This window comes from Acaromyces ingoldii (genome assembly GCF_003144295.1).
Source record: "Acaromyces ingoldii strain MCA 4198 unplaced genomic scaffold FA10scaffold_2, whole genome shotgun sequence".
NCBI lineage: Eukaryota > Fungi > Basidiomycota > Exobasidiomycetes > Exobasidiales > Cryptobasidiaceae > Acaromyces > Acaromyces ingoldii.
Window position 1 is genome coordinate 2,949,181 of NW_020290248.1, and position 15,017 is coordinate 2,964,197.

The following is a 15,017-nucleotide window of genomic DNA, read 5'->3' on the forward strand; positions in this document are numbered from 1 at the left end:
GGTGACGACGTTTCGGACGCACGAGCAGGTGTGACACCGTCCTTGAAGGGAGTCTTGAAACCTGAAGGACGCCTAGGCGTTGATGCAAACGAGAGCCTTGTAGGGGTGCTGTTCGCGCGGCCGCCAATTGTTTGGGCTACGGTTTTGCTCGCCTGGCTTGTCGTCATCGGCGTCGAGAACCTTCCTCGTGTACCGAGACGTGCGGGAGCTCTTCCTGTGCCTAAGCTCGCTCGACTCGCTCCTGGTGACTGACTGAATATCATCGCTTTAGACGCCGGCGTCGCGACATTGGCCGGCTCGTAGGCAGACGATGGCCTCTGAGCAGGTGGTCTCGGCACTTGGACCTCATCGTCGTCGTGCGCACGATTGTCCAAAGAGAGGACGGCTGGTACTTCCTTGGTAGGCTCATGTTGCGGCGCTGCTGGGGTATTGCCTTGCAACGGCGTAAGAGGCAGACGGCTGCTCGACTCGGCGACTTCTATAGGCTCGGTTGGCCTTGGAGTTGAGGGTAACAAGGTCCGCTGGGGGATCGGTGTGGACGGGTGCTGCTGCGACTGTGGTGGCCTTTGGCTCGCACTTTCTGCTGCCAGACGTGTGTTCACTTCGCCTGAATCATCGATAAGTTTCTCCCACCGACGGAGGGCCTCAGCGTTTGGCTTTTTTGCAGCCTGTCCGCGGCCCCATACAAATCCATCGGTCGGAGGAGGTTTCTGCTGCGGTGGAGAGGATTCGCAATCACCTTCGTTCCATGCATGTGAGGTCTGAGTAACGTCTGGCGTCGCTGTCTGCACGAGGTGGCTGTCCAAGTCGAGCTCATGGTCGGCGAGTTGCTCGAGGAAATCATCGTCGTCGTCAAACTCATCGTCGGAGAACGAGATTCGTGCTGCCTTTGAGGGGGTTGTTGGCGAGGAAAGACTTTCGTTGCCTCTCTTTGATGTTTCCGTTGATTGACCATTGGTTTCTGGAAGCATCGCTTGGCCCCGATTCTGGTCGATTTCCGTCCGCTCTAAGGCACCTGCCGCTTCTGCTCTGGTCTCAATTTGCTCTGTGTCAATGCTCATACCATTGGGTCCTTCCGGCCCTTGCCCTGCACCGCTCTGCAGTCTCGCCTCGTTCTCGTCCACCATTTCCTCACAGGAGCCAAGATTGGGCAATGTGGCAGTTCCTGTCGCGCTGTCGCATTGCTTTCTTGAGACCACATCGTCGAGCACCTTGTCCAACAAATTTTCGACTACTTCGGATTTCCTTTCCAGGGTCGCTTCCTGCTGGGGTTCAGCATCCACCAACGTGTCGTCGCCAGCGTCTATCTGAACCGCAGTGTGGTCGGAAGGTGCACTTTCGTTATGTTCGCCGTCGTAGACGAGCGTCGCGTCTGCCATTTCCAAGTCCTGGAGCGCTTGTTCCTCTGGGGAGCTATATTCTTTTTGTGCAGCTGGCGAAAGCTCGGTCGACTTGCCAAGCTCTGCGATCCCTTTTCCACTTTCTGCGAGTCCGTCAGAAGGGATTTTGACCATATGGTTGGTAATAGTCGTTTGAGTCTCCTGGCTAGAGTGCGTTCCTTGACGCGACAAAGAGCCTTCGTCCAATATGTTTCCGTCATCTGGTTCCCTCACATCAGCGTGAGAGATCGGATCCGGTTGATCTAGGCCATAGGCCTTGTTCTGCCTGGGACCGTGGTCGGTCGCTTGAGGTTGTGCGCCGCCCTGCGACCCGATTTCCGGTCGCCCCTCGCTCGACATCACCCCGGCACTGATGCATTCACCCTGCGCTGTCACGAGAGCTGTTGTGCTCGTCGTGGTGGCCTCGACTTCCAGCTGGCTAGCCGTGCTTCCTTGAAGCTGTTCAAGAAGGGCAGGATTGTGGGGTTGCGAGATGAGGTCTGAATGCGACGCTAGAGACGAGCTAGCAGGCGAAGGGGACATTATCCGGCGGCCGACAGGCGCCGATTCGCCGTCGGCGTGAGAGTTGTATATCGCCTGCTCGGGCGAGCAGGGAGAGCTGACCAGCTGCTGGGATGATGAATCTGCCTGTTCCTGTTGCTGCTCCCTTGCCTGATCGCGCAGCGCGTTCCTTCGCACAGCTCGACGACCGGCTCCTTCTGCCTCTTGAGTATTGTCTATCAGCGTCGACGACGATGGTGTCGTTGACTTGCGATTACGCGTTGCCAATAGGGTGGTCTCTGCAAGTGCATTTGCCTCTACAAATGCCGCATTGGCTGCCAGCTCCCTTTCGCGTCTCGCCTCGGCATTGCTCCTGCCCCGAGCGCTCGAGGTCAGCGCAGGGCGGGGACGATAGGGGGCCTTTGGCGCATCTCGTCGACGGAGCTGCCTTTGTGAAGCCGCTGCAGACGCCTCGGGCGGTGTCGGTCTCTTTCCATCGTTTACCATCCCTCACACTACCACGCCAGAGGCCTCAATTGGACCCGTCTCTGCCTGCGCTCTTGCTGCGCTTTTTTTGTTTTAGTCCAGCCTCACTTGTGCTGGAAGCAGGCTCCTACTCCGTTCCGAATGCAAATCGAGAACGACACAGCCCCTTGAATACGAGCGTGCAATGTTGGAGAGGTCGGCGTCTAGACAGGAATCAAGTGGGGAGTGCCGTCGAATGCTTACTTTATGAAGGAGAGGAGGAGAACCAACACATAAATTTCCTACTCTCAACACGACCCCCCGGACCCATTTGACTTTTGACGCGACTTCTCGCGCCTAGGCCACGCACTCTGCACTGTACTGACGTGAGCGGAGGCTCCACCAGCCTCTCTCACCTCCACGTGAACCTTCTTCTGGCTAGCAACGAAGCTATCTTTCTTCCTCCTCGGCCACAAGACCTACTGCTGCGTATTCAAGGTGAGCTTGGGCTTGTTTCAGAGGGCATGATCGCCCTTTGAGGGAATTTCGGATTACAGAAGGAGAAATTGCGGCAGGATAGGCGCAAGGACACCTGCGCTGCGCTCTGACTTCATGACTGCACTAACACAACTCGCGAAACTTGCAGCGTCGACTCGATTTTACTGCTGGCTTGGCGTAGAGGAAGGCCTGGTAGCCGTAGCCTTAGATAATCTCCTTGGCTCGCCAGAAAAGGGTCAGCACCAGCCACATTCCTTCACGACGACAACGAAAGTGACAGGATGGCTCCGTGGAATGGACCAAAGACAAAGGTGCAGCTGAAGCTGAGCTCGCAGCGATGCAGCCTGCTCCAGGAGAAGAAGAACGCGATTGCGAAAAAGGATCGAAGAGAGATTGCGTCTTTGGTCGAGCGAGGCAAGATCGAGACGGCCAGGATCAAGACCGAGGGGCTCATCGGCGAGGACGTAAGTCTGCAAGCTTCTTCCCTGCCGCCCCAACGACACCCCTTTGATGACGATCCTTTCTATGCAGATCCACGTTGAGCTGCTCGAGATCATGGAGCTCTACACTGAGACGCTCATTGCCCGATTTGCGCTCCTGGAGATGAACAGCCGCGAACCCGATCCTTCCATCAAGGAGCCTCTGTGTGCTATCATCCATGCCGCGCCGCGAATCGAGCTGCGCGAGATGCACGCACTGCGCGAGATGCTCATGACAAAGTACGGTCGAGACTTTGCCTTGGCGGCCATGGAAAACACGGACAACTGCGTGGGCGATCGAGTCATCAGCAGGCTCAAGGTCGAGACGCCCAGCAAGGAGCTCGTCGACATGTACATTGCCGAGAGTGAGTGCGCCTTTAAGGCTTACATTGGTGGCAGAAGAGCTGATCTCAGCTCCATCTGCCTCATTAGTCTGCAAGGTCTACGACGTGCCCTTCTCTTCGCCCTACCTCAGCAAAGACGCCGAAATCGCTGATGATGTGCTTGTGAGTCTGAGCTTGCGAAGAGCAACTTTTCTCATCTGAACATGACCATGCCATGCTGACCTCTGATCCGTCGAAGGCCGAGCCCGATCCTAAGCCACATGCGGCTGCCGATGGGCCATTGCCCGCCGTCCAGCTGTCCAAAGAGGGGCAAGCCTCTGCTGCGACAAAGTCAGACGCCGACATTGCCAGTGCCCTCGGCACTGTCTCAGGGGCAGACGGGCAGAGCAAAACACTGGCAAGCAAAGAAAAGGGGCAACCACAGGATGAGGAAAAGGCCCGATTGGACGATCTCGAGAAGCGCTTTGCCGCTCTCAAGAAGCGTTGAATCGCCTACTTGTATTTCTTAATTGGGTCAACATGGTAAATGTGAGGTCCGCAGTAGAGATGATTGAAAATAATCGGCTTGGATTTGTGACTGTTCTGATGGTCGTGGAGAGAGTCAGTGTTTGGAGTATCAGTGGTATTCCTGTAACCTAGAAGAGACGGATAAAGAAGGGTCGAGAGGAATGATGAGGCCGGTGCCCTGCGGAGCGTTCCTTCGTGGGAGGTTGAACCGGCCGGGCTTCACTTGATGGTCCCGTAATTGTTGATCTTTACCTTGCATCTGTGCATCAAGGTCTATTTGCGTGAGCGACAAGGCCTCTACATCAGATGAAACCATTAAGGGCAGACAGCTCTCACCCGGCAGCCACGGCCCTCTCGATGTCTCTGACGAGGTCACTTGACTGGATAGAGCCGTAGTTTTCAATCGTCACCACTTCTCCTATCAGGGTGCTGCATGCTTGAACGTGTGAGCCATCAATACCGACGACGGCCGTAATAGGGCCAGGACTCACTCTGCACGGCCGGGCCCATACCAGACAAGCTGTCGCTGATGCTGCTGCAGGTTTCTTTGGTACTGTAGCTGCTGCTCGGTGGCACGACAACTGTTAATATGACTGTCTTCCTCATCCTTCGCCCTGCTGTGACGACGACGCTTGTTGCTGCATTCCTTATTGCGAACATCTCCCTTTGGAGGACTGGTGTATAGCTGCTGCTGCTGTGAGACACGGTGGCGGAGAGTCTCAGATTCCGGAGCGTAGGTGGGTGGCGGAAGCTCATATCGAATCTTTGGCAGAACCTTTGGTTGTTGTTTGCTCTCGCCCAGCACCGAGAAAGGGATAGACAAAGGCAGGGGGCCAGGAGGCTTGTAAGAACGCGGCAGGACAAATGGAGTGTCTTGGGAGCGAGCTGGAAAGGGATCGTGTTTGGGTTCCATCACCGGCAACTTCAGCCGGGTCTGGCCCCTGTGCTGAGCATTGGACACCATCGGCTGCATGGGAGGGAGTGCCACATCGTCCAGGTCTCGCGTGGGGAGTCGAAAGGGCGAAGACAGCTCCTCTCTCTTCACTTCTGTAACACTTGGCTGCAGCTGTTCTACCTGATCCGACATGGCGATGCGATGTAGAAGCGCTGGGTGGCGGTCCACACAGTGGAAGCTTATATACCAAGTAGTAGGTTTTTTTATCGACCAGCTTGGCAGCTGCCACTGCCATGCCGAAGCGTCTCTTCCCCTCACTTGGACCGGACCATGCGCGCCTGGCCCACCTTGGCCTACCGTGACGGAGCATGGAGAAAGTGTCTTTTCGACGCGACTCCACACGTGAATTTCAACGAGCTGCACGAAGGCTTGCTGCCAAAATCTCACTCCAAAGCTACCACGACTCGACCAAAGAAAATGGAGGTGAGCCCAAGGAGAAGAGGATAGGCCTGAAGAACGGCATGCTGATCGTCTCCTTGGATCTAATGTCATCAAGGAGGAAGCTGTGCCGGCGCAGCCCCAAGTGGACGACAGCATCGCAACGCCAGCAGCTGCCGCCGGGGACAACGATGGTGGTTCAGACATCAACGGAGGAGAGGTCGTCCTTCAACAGCCTGCAAACGGCAGCGAGGGCGCTTCGCCTGCTGATGCCGCTGTTGGAGGTGGAGCACTCGAGGACATGTTTGGGAGCGGCGCAGACTCGGGGCCCAATAGTGCGGACGAAGGTGAAAGCTCCTCGAAGAAGAGGCACGCAGAAGAGGACGAGGCTGAGACGGCAGCCGATCCGCTCGATGACGATGACGCAGATCCTGTCGAGCGGAGTCAAGAGCACCTCAAGTAAGTTAAGCTTTACGTCGGCCATGACCTTTTATTGTGATTTTGCCTCTGATAAGAGAGTGCTATAGGAAGAAGAAAAAGAAGAGGAAGGGGGGAGACGGTGAAATTGGAGAGGATGCACTAGGGGAGCTTCGACCAGAGACCGAAGAGGACCGGCGCAGGAGGGATCTCTTGGCCCGCATCGATGCGGCGGCAAAGGGACCCAAGAGACGACCAAAGAAGAAGGCTGACGAAACAGTGAGTAGCATCGCTCGAGTGCACTGGCCTCATTGCAAGTCTCATAAAGGTCTCCTTCCCTGTAGGACTTGGAGCGAGTGGCCGACGACGAGATTGTGCATATGCGTGATGCCATGATCAACGCTGCCGACGAGGACCGCGAGGCAAACGAGCTCAAGAAACCAGCCACGGCCAAGTTGCGCATGCTCAAAGAGGCAGTCGACACGCTACAGAAGTGAGCAGAACTCTGCGATCCTGTCTCTGACTCTTGATCGCTCTCGTCCCTTGATATTAATGCAGTCGAATCCCTGAACCTACAGAACCGGATACCAGCAAGCCATCCTCGACAACAACCTTCTCGAGGCGGTTCGCATGTGGCTAGACCCGCTTCCCGACAAGTCACTGCCTTCACTCAATATTCAGCGCGCCCTCTTTCCGCTGCTAGAGAAGATGTACATCGACACGACTTCGCTCAAGATGAGTGGCCTGGGCAAGCTGGTCCGCTTCTACACCGAATGCGACCGGGTAGACAAGAACGTGGCGAGGATCTGCGATCGCCTGATTGGTGAGCGGGCATCTAACGGATATTCTGAGGCCTGAAGCTCAATCCTCCTCGCAGAAACGTGGTCGCGACCCATCCTCAAAAGATCATCGTCGTACAGGGACAGGCAGCAGAAGATCCGAGAGTTCCAAGTCGACCCGTACCGGAGCGCCGCGTTCCGTCAACAGCTGGCAGCCAGCCAAGCGAAGGGTCAGAGTGCCTCGCAGCAGAGCCAACGTGTACGAATTCCCGAGGCCGTGACGGGCAACAGCTTCCGCTTTGCTCCTGTCCCATCTTCGTCCCACGCCGAACCCGATGACTCCCAAGCGGCGCGTTTGGCCAATCGGCAAAAGTGAGTTCTGAACCTTGGTCTCTTACTACGTCTCAACACGCTGACCTTGATCTTGCTCGCGCACTCTACTCCGTCATGACCAGGATGAACAAATTCAAGAGGAGCATGCAGGCTGCCAAAAACCGTTGATCTCCGTTGTAATAATGTTATGCACCTTGTCTGCCACCAAATGTTCGGGAGGGGTGGGGGGCACTTTCATCTTATCGGCCGTACAAAGCCGTGTGTCGCCTGAACCCCGCCTTTTATCCTCCCGAGCCTACCCACGCTGCTTCCTCCCATCGTCGCTTCTCTCGTGCAGGTTGCACACTGCCTTCCATGCTCAGTCGCGTCATTGGATGTAGTTGACTTGCAAGCCCCTTGTTGATGGTCGGGTCTTCGGTGGGCGCCCTCTACGCGCTCGGCGCTTTCTCGTAGAGAAAAGTGGTGAAGCGCCCCGCGGCATCTCCGCCGATGCAACGGCAGCGTAGCCTGGAAAAATTTGAGAAAAATTCCTTAGAACCGCACCCAGCGATGCGGGAAATGGGAGAAAGTTAAAATCATGAGCAGCAGATGCGGGAAGAGATGTACTGTATATCCGAATAACAACTGCGAAGAGGAGGGTCCTCTACTACTAGTCCTGCTGATAGACTCCATGACTCATCCCCCACCCAGGCCTTTTCCTCAACGCTGATCCGAGATCGGACACGCACTCGCTCCTTTTCTCGTGCTCTTGTTTCGGCGTTGAGGACGACCACGCAAACGCTGACCTTTGCTCGTCCCCCCGAAGTGGTACCGACCACTGCCGTCTACTCGTTCTCTCTGGCTGACCAAAGGACTATTCTCTGTCGGGGCGTCCGTATCCGCTTCACACTCGATTCTTTTATCTTCTCAATTTTCTTTCCGTATCGTTCGTCTCTGCAGTTGCCCAGCACTTGCATAAGAAGAGCAGCTTTCTCTTGTCTCGCAACTGCGACCTGCACCAATCCATCATGACAAAGCCCTCAAGCTCTCGCCACTCTCACGAAGGCGTGACTGCATCGACGACCTTTGACAACAACAACACAACAACACCACCCTCGCCCACAAGAACCGTAACGGCTGGTAGCGAAGACGACGAACAGAAAAAGGATGCCATAGCTGCCTCTCGCGACGATGGGGGTGTCGACGTCGTAGGCCGGCTCGAGCGTGGACAAGGTGACAGCCACGGCGGTGATGACTCTTCGAAAGCTCAACAGCCAAAGGCGACGCATTGGCTGCAAGAGACGGAGCACGTCATCCCAAAGAACAACCTCTGGATCGTGTTTTCGGGTTTGATGTTCTCCGTGTACCTGTGAGTGAAGCAGCCTTCTGTGACTGTCTATTTAGGCACCTGAGGGATTACTGATATTCACGGCCCGGAAATTGATCAGCACGGCAATGGACCAGACAATTGTCTCAACTGCGCTTCCTACGATCGCCGCCAAGCTACACTCGGGACCAAGCTCCTACTCATGGGTCGGCAGCTCATACATGCTCACTGCAACGGCGACAATTCCTTGCTACGGTCGTCTGTCGGACCTGACGGGTCGCAAGCCGGTTCTCTGGTTCGCCATCACCGTCTTCCTCCTCGGCTCGGCTCTGTGCGGCGCGGCGCAGAACATGACGTGGCTCAACATCTGCAGAGGCCTCCAGGGCGTTGGAGCCGGTGGTGTCGTTGGCCTCACCAACATCCTTGTTGGTGATTTGGTGCCGTTGAACAAGCGTGGCACATTTGCGGGTCTCTTTGGAACAACGTGGGGATTGGCTTCCGTCACGGGTCCCATCATCGGCGGTGCCATTGCGGACAACACGAGCTGGCGCTGGTGCTTCTTCATCAACCTTCCCATCGGTGGGTTGGCCTTTGCCATTCTCTTCTTTCATCTCCACCTTAATCCGACGCCCCCACGCTCGCTCCGCCAATATTGGCGCGAGTTCGACAAGATCGGTTACCTTCTTATCCTCATTGCCATCGTCGTTTTCCTTCTTGGCTTCGCTTCCGCAGAGACGGACGGCTTCAATGCGCCCAAGACGGCCATTCTCATCGCCGTCGGAGGCGCCTTCTTTCCCATCTTTGTCGCCTGGGAGTTCTACGCCGAAAAGCGCTGGCCGCACGTCAAGGCTATCATCCCGCCGAGGCTTTTCCGGACGAGAACCACGCTCCTCGTCCTTGTCCTTGTCTTCTGCCACGGTGCGCCTTTTTTCGCCATGACCTACATGCTCCCCGTCTATTTCCAGGCGTGCGTATCACATCCTATCCTCTTCAGAGGAGCTCCATTGCTGACGATGACTGCCTCATCCCTCTTTGCAGTATCCACGGCTCGACGTCGACAATGTCTGCCGTTCAAATGCTTCCCTTCTCCCTCGTCGCGTCGGTCACATCAGTGCTGAGCGGCCTTATTGTAACAAAAACAAAGGCCTACCGCCCTGTTCTTTGGGTGTCGTATGCGATCTACACGCTCGGCATGGGCCTCATGACAATGCTTGACGCCAACACGTCGACGGCGCTTCAGGAGATCTACATTCTCATTCCCGCCATTGGACTCGGGTGCATCTTTCAGACGCCCCTCATTGCATTGACGGCCGCGATGCCTGCGTCGCAGATGGCGACATCGACATCGGCCATGGCCTTGACCCGCAATGCGTCTGGCACAATCGGCATCACCGTGGCCGGCAGCATCTTCAATTCCAACGTGCTCCAGCGCATTGCCAAGATTTCAGGCTACAATGTACCCGGAAACAACCCGTCATCGAATCTGAGGGACCTCGTACACATCCAACCGGCCGATCTCAGAACGGAGGTGATTGACGCCTACGCGCAGGCCCTCCGGCTCGTGTGGATCATCTTTACGCCCATCGTGGGCATCGGCTTCTTGGCTACGTTGGGCATGAAAGGGTACAGCCTCAACCGCAAGACAGTCAATCACAACGATGCTGAGAAAAGTGGACAGAAGCCTGGGGACATTGAGGCAGCGTCCGGACGGGCGGATGCTGTTGCCATCATGGCCGCCGAGGGACCTGCGGCGGGCCAGGGCGCATCGGAAGAGGCGCCCATCAAAGACCTCGAAAAGGACCTGGCCTTTAGTGGGTCCGAGTCCACAACAAAAGATGAAGGAGCAGCAAAGGACAGGTTGTGAGCAGAGACAGCGACCGACAGCTCACCATCTCTCCTTCCTGGCCTTGCATGCTTTGTAAACATCACTATTGTTACCTTATTCATCTCAGCTCTGCCCAGATACATGTGAAACTAAAGTGCAGTACAACTAGACATCTGTATTTGTGCCTGCTTGGCCTGTCAGTCTTGCCAGGTGCGCCTCTGCTTCTCCTGCTCTATTGTCTGCAGACCCAATTCCTCGGCGCCTGTCCCTGTCTGTGCATTGTGGAGAGCGAGCGCGCTTCAGTCGTCATCTCGTCGTCGTCGTGTGTAGAGAGAGCATGCTTGCTCTCTGCTTTTTTTCCGACATCGACATTCAGCACGCGTGGTGATTTCTTTCTCTTCTTCTCGTATTTGAGGCCCGGTGAAGATGATGGCAAGTCAAGATGATGGCAAAGAGACTAAATGTTTGTAAAAAGAAACTCTATGGTACAGGGAATGCCCAGTCCTCCCCTCTTCCTCGAGGCGACTCCTCTTCTTTCCTCATCCTCTCCTCGTCTCCATCACTTCATGGCATCGCGCGCGGCAGACCCGGTCTTGCATCCCCGGTCTTGCGTCCCAGATTCCTCTGCATCGCCCCTCTCGCCTACTTTGAACCCTTCGTCTCTTGAAACAAGACATGTCTTCGGACTGTCCACCGTGAACAAAAAGGGCATCAGTGATCTTTTCTTGCACCTGCAGCATATACTCGGTGCCCGCGCAGCGCATGCCCGAATCGAAAGGGGGGTGGGGCATCAAGGGTGACTCACCTCTGGGGTCGTACTTGATCATTGACAGGCGGTCCGCAAGGCGGAGCCGCCGGGTCGTGTAGATGTAGCCCGTACCTGCCGTCGAAACGAGCCGGGCGATGATCACTCTGTTCAACGACAAGAAGTAGACAAGAAAGGGGAAAGTTGAGAAGGTGGATCGGGATACAGTCAATTTGCTGTGGGCAGAGAAAAAGAAAGGTAAGTAGGGGGCGAGCTCACCTTGCTTTGCTCTTGGCGGCCATGCTTTCCCCGAAATCCTGTGTGTTGTTCTCCACAGAAGAGTACGGCAGGGACCAGTAGGACCTAAGATGCACTGCCGGAAGAAGCCTCGTCGACGAGGTGAACTTTGAGAAAAATGAGCGAGGATGAACATACTCGACCACGTGGCGCGTCTCTGAATTAGAGTACTTGACTCCCTCGCCTCTCAGTCGTCGAAAGGGATTCGCCGGGGGATGCATGCTCTCCCAGTTCTCTTCACACACTTTCAAAGATTCGAAGGACGAAGAGGAGCAAGAAGCCTCCTACAGTCGTCGGCGAGCCTCCTCTGTGCAAGTCTTGCAGCTGAGATGTGAAATTGTTGTCAAAAGAGCATTCTACAATGATGAATGAAGCACACTGCGCGCTACTACTACTGCTTAGATTCCAGTACTGATGCCGCTGTATTCGTACTCGGCCTTCATTCTAGCTTGTCCCAACCCCCCTTCTTTCTGCACCTGTGCGATGAGATGCTGCACCATCTGCGGGTCCGTCCACGTCGAGGCAAGAATTCTCACGGCGGCCCTTGCAGCCATGCTGCCCAGCTCGACCCTGATGGCATCCATCGAGGGCAAAAGGTAGCCGAGGCCCATGCTCAGGTTGGGTTTGTCCCCTTCCCGGTTGATCTTTCGGATGCGCTCTCGGAATGTCCGTTCCCTCGGGTAGCGCACCAGTTGGAGGTCGCTCGAGAGCGATACGTTACCCTTCTCGTCTACGTCTCGTCGGCATCCTGGCCGCACGGCCGCGCCCGCTTGTTCCATCGTCATGCCAGACCTGATCAGCTCCTCCACCTCGCGCTGGAACGCCATCGACATGGCCATGCACCCTGCTGACCAGAGGCCGCCAATTGAGTCGATCAGACCTCGGCCATAGGGTCCCAGCGGCTCCTCTGCTTTTTCTCGCGCATTGCTCGCCTTTCCGTTTTGGACGATGGAAGATGAATTCGCAGCTTCTTCGTGTGCAGCGGCAGCAAGAAGGGATAGCCACTCCTCCTCCTCATCTACCGAGGATGCTTTCTCGCCCTGTTCCATAGGCGAGTGGGCGACAACTTGCTGCTGTTGTGTCGCGACTTCTTCCTCATTCGAATTTGCAGCGGCCATGCTGAATTCGCGGATGGCCTCTTGCGTCTCTTCGTCATCGCTCGTTGTGTCGATTTCACCCGATGCACCTTGAGCCCAGCCCTGGCCATCCTGCTCCTCCTCGTTCTTGCCATCCGTGGAAGGTTGTTGGTAGATGCGGTAGGTCGACATCTCGCCGTTCCTCGTCACTTCTCGGGTCAGCCACCGACTCGTAAGGCTGATGGCCTTGATACCATTTTCATGGACTTTTCCTGCCCGTTCTCCCTGCTTTGCCGTCTTCTTTCCCTTCTCCTCTTTGTCCTTGTCTTTATCTATACTCTCTTCGCCGTCTACCGCCTTTGCTGCGTCGCCGTGGCCATGGTCTGGGTTGCATTTCTCCCAAGCCGAAAGGCCGGTCCACACTCTTCCTCCAGCGAGCTCTTCGATGACGTCCTTGGAAATCTTGCGTCCTTCGCAGACCTTGTCCTAAGCATTTGCCTCTCCTGTCAGCCAACAGCCCCAGCTTATCCATTTCTTTGACCTGTATGCTGGTCGGTCAAACTCACCAGAAAGGAGTCGTAGGTCTCGTCGATGTGCTTGGACTGCCTCTCCTTCTGCTCAGGCTCGAGCTCGTGGAGGGAGCTCTGCTGCTTGGAGCCGGTGTAGATCGTCTGCATCGTGACACCGAGCCGGTCGAAAAAGGTGCGCGTGACCGTCGGGCGGAGACTGGCGACGCCGATGGAGCCCGTGATGGTCGACTCGTTGGCGAGGATGGCATCGGCACCCGCAGCAGCGTAGTAGCCACCGGAAGCGCTGGCGTTGCCAAAGGAGGCGATCACAGGCTTTCCATAGTCTTCCTGAACGCGCTTGACGGCATCCCAGATCGAGTCGCTAGCCACGACGTCGCCGCCGCCCGAGTCGATGCGGAGGACAATGGCGCCTATCTCTTCGTCTTCGCCTGCCTCCTTGAGCCCGCGGATGCACGACGATGCCGAAAAGTCGCCGGGAGCATTGGAAATGGTGCCTCGGAGGTACACGACGGCGACGGCCGTCTTCTCGTCGTCGCTGAGCGTCTTGTCGAGCACCTTGTCGTAGATGCGGCTGTACGAGGCGACGCTGCGCAGGTGCGGTTCCTCGCCAAAGAGGCGGACGATCTCGCGCTTGTAGCGCACGCCAGTGATGAGGCCCAGCTCGGCGGCCTCCTTGGCGGAAAAAGGCCCGCGTTTCGTAAGGTCGGCGACCAAGTCGGCTGCCTCGTCGGGATCCATGTGTGGAAAGCGGTTGACGCCAATGGCGTAGGCCAGGCTCTTGCTCAGCTCGCCCAACAGGTGTGCTTCATTGTCGAGCTGCGCCGGTGGCAGCGACTCGCTCTGGGTAAAGGTCGAGATCTGCTCGTTGAAGTAGGAAAGGGTAGGGTAAGACGACTGTTCTGTTGCTATGCGATGCGATGAGAAATTTGGCTCACCATTGACTTGTACTCTCTCCTGGCCTCTGCGTGGACCTTTATGCCGAGCCAGTCGAGGGCACGCTTGACAAAGGGAAGCTGGGCTGCCACACCCGTCAGCGGCACCTCGCCACTTGGCTGGAGGTAGACGTGGTCGAATGCGCTGGCCAGCAGATAGGCACCCTGGCTGTCAAACGAGTCTGCCCAAGCGATCGTCGTCGGCAGCGTGTCTGTGCTTTCTTCTGCCTTGCCGTCCTCTCCTGCCGTTGCCAGGACTCCTTTTACGACATTGGCCTCTTCTGCTGCGGTCGCCCGCTGCTCACGTTCATCTGGGCCATCCTTCTGCTGCTGCTGCTGCTGCACTCCAGCCCCAGCCTTCTTGGCAAGCTGTAGTTCTCCGTTGTCGTCGCTGGCAGTGATGGCACGCTCAGCCTCGGCCAGCGCAGCCATTTGCTCGTTCTTGGCCAGCTTGAACTCGTGCACAGCCTGGACGAGCTCCTCGAGCTGGCCCATTCCCAGCGACTCGGGCGTCACATTCGAAGGGACATGGAGGCCAGAGAAGTCGGCAAAGAGGCCCCTGACGCGAGTGTCGGCCTGGGCAAGCTTGAGGGCCCGTGTCAGCTCAAAGAGCTCCATCACCCGCGGTGCATCTTCGCCACTGCTGGGCGAGTTAAGGAGCGCAGCCAGGTTGGGTGCCGAGCGGCATTCGACGATGGAGCCTGGGTAGACTTTGAGGACGAGCCATGTCTGCGAAACCGCATGTCAGCCCCAGTCAAGGGAAGAAAGCACGACCACTACCACCACTACTCACATCTGGGTGAATATAATCGCGAACACTGGGAGATGAGGTGTGGAGAGAGAGAGAGAGAGAGGGGGGAGGGATCAGCGTCAATGATTCTGCCTGGCTTCCCACCTGAAAAGAGGAGACAACCCACTATGCCTCTGAGCGAATGACGGCGTAGTTGAAGACGCCATAGGTGATGGCCAGGCCAAAGAAGATGGGCCTTCTCCGTGTCCACGCCGTCGCGCCAATGCGCCCCAACCTGCTCGACTGGTAGCGGGCAAAGGTGGCACTGAGCCTGGGAAAGCGTCTCTGGAACATGCCCTCAGAGGGACCGCCCGCTGCCTTTGCCGACCCTTTGGTACCGGTACCGCCCTCCTGCGAGCTTGACATGGCCGTCTCGATCTTGCTCCTTGTCGAGTCTGGCTTGCTTCGCTTGCTTCCCTCAGCGTTGTGTCACTTTGTTCGCTTCCCTTTGTTAATATTGATTCCTTGAGCTGAGCTGGGA

The 15,017-nt window shown here is 56.6% G+C and overlaps 6 protein-coding genes across 6 annotated transcripts; 3 read left to right on the plus strand and 3 right to left on the minus strand.

Moving 5' to 3' along the window:
* Window positions 1-2,789: 2,789 nt before the first annotated feature.
* FA10DRAFT_266043 (DUF292-domain-containing protein) lies at window positions 2,790-4,247 on the plus strand. Its single transcript, XM_025521326.1, has 5 exons — window positions 2,790-2,843; window positions 2,992-3,307; window positions 3,375-3,687; window positions 3,755-3,828; window positions 3,905-4,247. The coding sequence occupies exons 2-5, from the start codon at window positions 3,125-3,127 to the stop codon at window positions 4,151-4,153; spliced, it is 819 nt and encodes a 272-aa protein (XP_025379450.1). The 5' UTR covers window positions 2,790-2,843; window positions 2,992-3,124; the 3' UTR covers window positions 4,154-4,247.
* On the minus strand, window positions 4,106-5,438 carry FA10DRAFT_87795 (hypothetical protein). Its single transcript, XM_025525753.1, has 3 exons — window positions 4,686-5,438; window positions 4,510-4,602; window positions 4,106-4,432 (listed from the first exon to the last, which is right to left on the minus strand). Exons 1-3 carry the CDS (start codon window positions 5,258-5,260, stop codon window positions 4,393-4,395), a joined length of 708 nt encoding a protein of 235 aa, XP_025379451.1. The 5' UTR covers window positions 5,261-5,438; the 3' UTR covers window positions 4,106-4,392.
* Window positions 5,439-5,530: 92 nt separating this feature from the next.
* FA10DRAFT_266044 (hypothetical protein) lies at window positions 5,531-7,548 on the plus strand. The gene is made up of 7 exons (XM_025521327.1): window positions 5,531-5,551; window positions 5,625-5,965; window positions 6,034-6,202; window positions 6,268-6,416; window positions 6,502-6,746; window positions 6,801-7,074; window positions 7,158-7,548. The coding sequence occupies exons 1-7, from the start codon at window positions 5,546-5,548 to the stop codon at window positions 7,201-7,203; spliced, it is 1,230 nt and encodes a 409-aa protein (XP_025379452.1). The 5' UTR covers window positions 5,531-5,545; the 3' UTR covers window positions 7,204-7,548.
* A 108-nt stretch (window positions 7,549-7,656) lies between these two features.
* On the plus strand, window positions 7,657-10,384 carry FA10DRAFT_266045 (MFS general substrate transporter). Its single transcript, XM_025521328.1, has 3 exons — window positions 7,657-8,383; window positions 8,463-9,308; window positions 9,380-10,384. The coding sequence occupies exons 1-3, from the start codon at window positions 8,043-8,045 to the stop codon at window positions 10,203-10,205; spliced, it is 2,013 nt and encodes a 670-aa protein (XP_025379453.1). The 5' UTR covers window positions 7,657-8,042; the 3' UTR covers window positions 10,206-10,384.
* Window positions 10,385-10,664: 280 nt separating this feature from the next.
* Window positions 10,665-11,302, minus strand: FA10DRAFT_266046 (putative 50s ribosomal protein L33). Its single transcript, XM_025521329.1, has 3 exons — window positions 11,191-11,302; window positions 10,972-11,078; window positions 10,665-10,852 (listed from the first exon to the last, which is right to left on the minus strand). The coding sequence occupies exons 1-3, from the start codon at window positions 11,211-11,213 to the stop codon at window positions 10,809-10,811; spliced, it is 174 nt and encodes a 57-aa protein (XP_025379454.1). The 5' UTR covers window positions 11,214-11,302; the 3' UTR covers window positions 10,665-10,808.
* A 304-nt stretch (window positions 11,303-11,606) lies between these two features.
* Window positions 11,607-14,902, minus strand: FA10DRAFT_250559 (hypothetical protein; the record flags this gene model as incomplete). The annotated part of the gene is made up of 5 exons (XM_025519567.1): window positions 11,607-12,770; window positions 12,851-13,672; window positions 13,750-14,475; window positions 14,540-14,564; window positions 14,664-14,902. 5 exons carry the CDS (start codon window positions 14,900-14,902, stop codon window positions 11,607-11,609), a joined length of 2,976 nt encoding a protein of 991 aa, XP_025379455.1.
* Window positions 14,903-15,017: the final 115 nt, after the last annotated feature.